We start from the raw sequence: 1608 nt of genomic DNA, 5'->3' as shown, positions 1-1608 counted from the left end.
TTAATAGTTACATTAATTTTACAATTATTTTAAAAATATATATACGATACAAGAAAATTCTTTTTAATAAAAAATTCTAATTTTATTATTCTTACATTATTACAAAAATGATTTAAGACAATTTTTCTTAGGAATTTGTTGTTTCAAGCTTTCTAGAAAAAACAAAAAAGTTAAATTTTTCAATAAACTGATTACTTATTTAAGCTTCTACTGTCAAAGCGTTTTTATTAATAGAAAAGTAGTTGATTAAAGAAAAATACATTTTTATATATAACCACTTATTTGTCAAAAATCCTTTTTTAATGACATAAACCTATAGATCGTCACTGCGTTCGTTAGTTTCGCTCCTTCATTGCTTGAAGACTATAAATTAAACTTTTTCTCGCTTATATCTCTTATATCTTTTCAAAATTCTTTTAATGTCTGACAACATTATATAGAAAACTTCTATAGAAAGCTAATAATTTTAAAAATTTCAAATAAAATGCATAATAATGTGTAGAGGAAAGTCCCCTATTATGAGATACCACATCTATTTTGCGTGATTGCCGGAAGTTTATGTGTAGAATTGAAAAATGTAATAGGCAAGTGCACGCACGATCGAATAATGAATTTTCCACTAAATACATTTTACTCTAAGAGCAATAAGTTCATAATGGAACCAACGGATAGAACCTATTAGTTTAGCAGAAACTCCGCTATCGCATATTAGAAGCCTATCTCATAATAGGGGACTTTCCTCTACTAATTAAGAAATAATTAAAAATGTTCACAATTAAAGCATCTGTATTGAAATAGTGCATAAATATATAAAAAATGTAACAATTTTATTTCAGGAGATCAAATAGAGTAATATAAAATTGATTTAATTATATAATTCTTATTTTTATATCAAAATAGGATTGAAGAACATAAACGCAGTGCCACCCAATGTGCCACTGGCCGAAATGGGTATGGATTCGATGATGGCAGTAGAAATTAAGCAAACATTGGAAAGAGAATTTGATATTTTCTGGACAGCGCAAGACATTAGAACACTAAATTTTGCTAAACTTAGTCAAATGACAATTACAACCGAGCAAGGAAAGACACATAATACAAACAAAATTAATGAAGATTTTAACATGCTGTTTCGAAAAATGAAGGATTCAGATTTTGTTCCAGATATTCTTGTAGAACTTGCTACAAAAAAGGAGATTGGTAGGAACAATGTTTTTCTCTTACCAGGAATCGAAGGATATTCAAGTGTATATAAGTCTATAGCATCAGAAATTAAATCTTCGGCAACGTGTTTGCAACATGGTCTACTTAATATTGCTGACGAAAGTCATTCAGTGATAAAGTCAGCCGCTTATTTGCTGCCTGTAAGAAGATTAACGTTACTTATAAAATATTTATTTAATTATTCTTAAATAAATGTATACATATATATATAAGTAATATCTAACAATTACAAGTTTTTCATATTATTATAGCTTACATATACATTTATATTTATTTTCTTAGCACTTATTGAAGAAAATGAAAGATCAAAGAGAATTTCTAATAGTGGGTTATTCGTTCGGATCCTTAATTGCCATCGAATTAGCAAGATTATTAGAAGCTAAT

At 27.4% G+C, this 1608-nt stretch overlaps 1 protein-coding gene across 1 annotated transcript; it reads left to right on the top strand.

Moving 5' to 3' along the window:
* Positions 1–895: 895 nt before the first annotated feature.
* LOC112458808 (fatty acid synthase-like) lies at positions 896–1602 on the top strand (the record flags this gene model as incomplete). The annotated part of the gene is made up of 2 exons (XM_025022615.1): positions 896–1364; positions 1507–1602. Coding segments are annotated over exons 1-2 (513 nt in total), but the record flags the coding sequence as incomplete, so codon positions are not given.
* Positions 1603–1608: the final 6 nt, after the last annotated feature.

The sequence above is a fragment of the Temnothorax curvispinosus genome, unplaced genomic scaffold (assembly GCF_003070985.1).
Source record: "Temnothorax curvispinosus isolate PA1 unplaced genomic scaffold, ASM307098v1 QBEX01009193.1, whole genome shotgun sequence".
NCBI lineage: Eukaryota > Metazoa > Arthropoda > Insecta > Hymenoptera > Formicidae > Temnothorax > Temnothorax curvispinosus.
The sequence above is the reverse complement of the archived record's forward strand: the minus strand, read 5'-3'. Positions and strand labels throughout refer to the sequence as shown.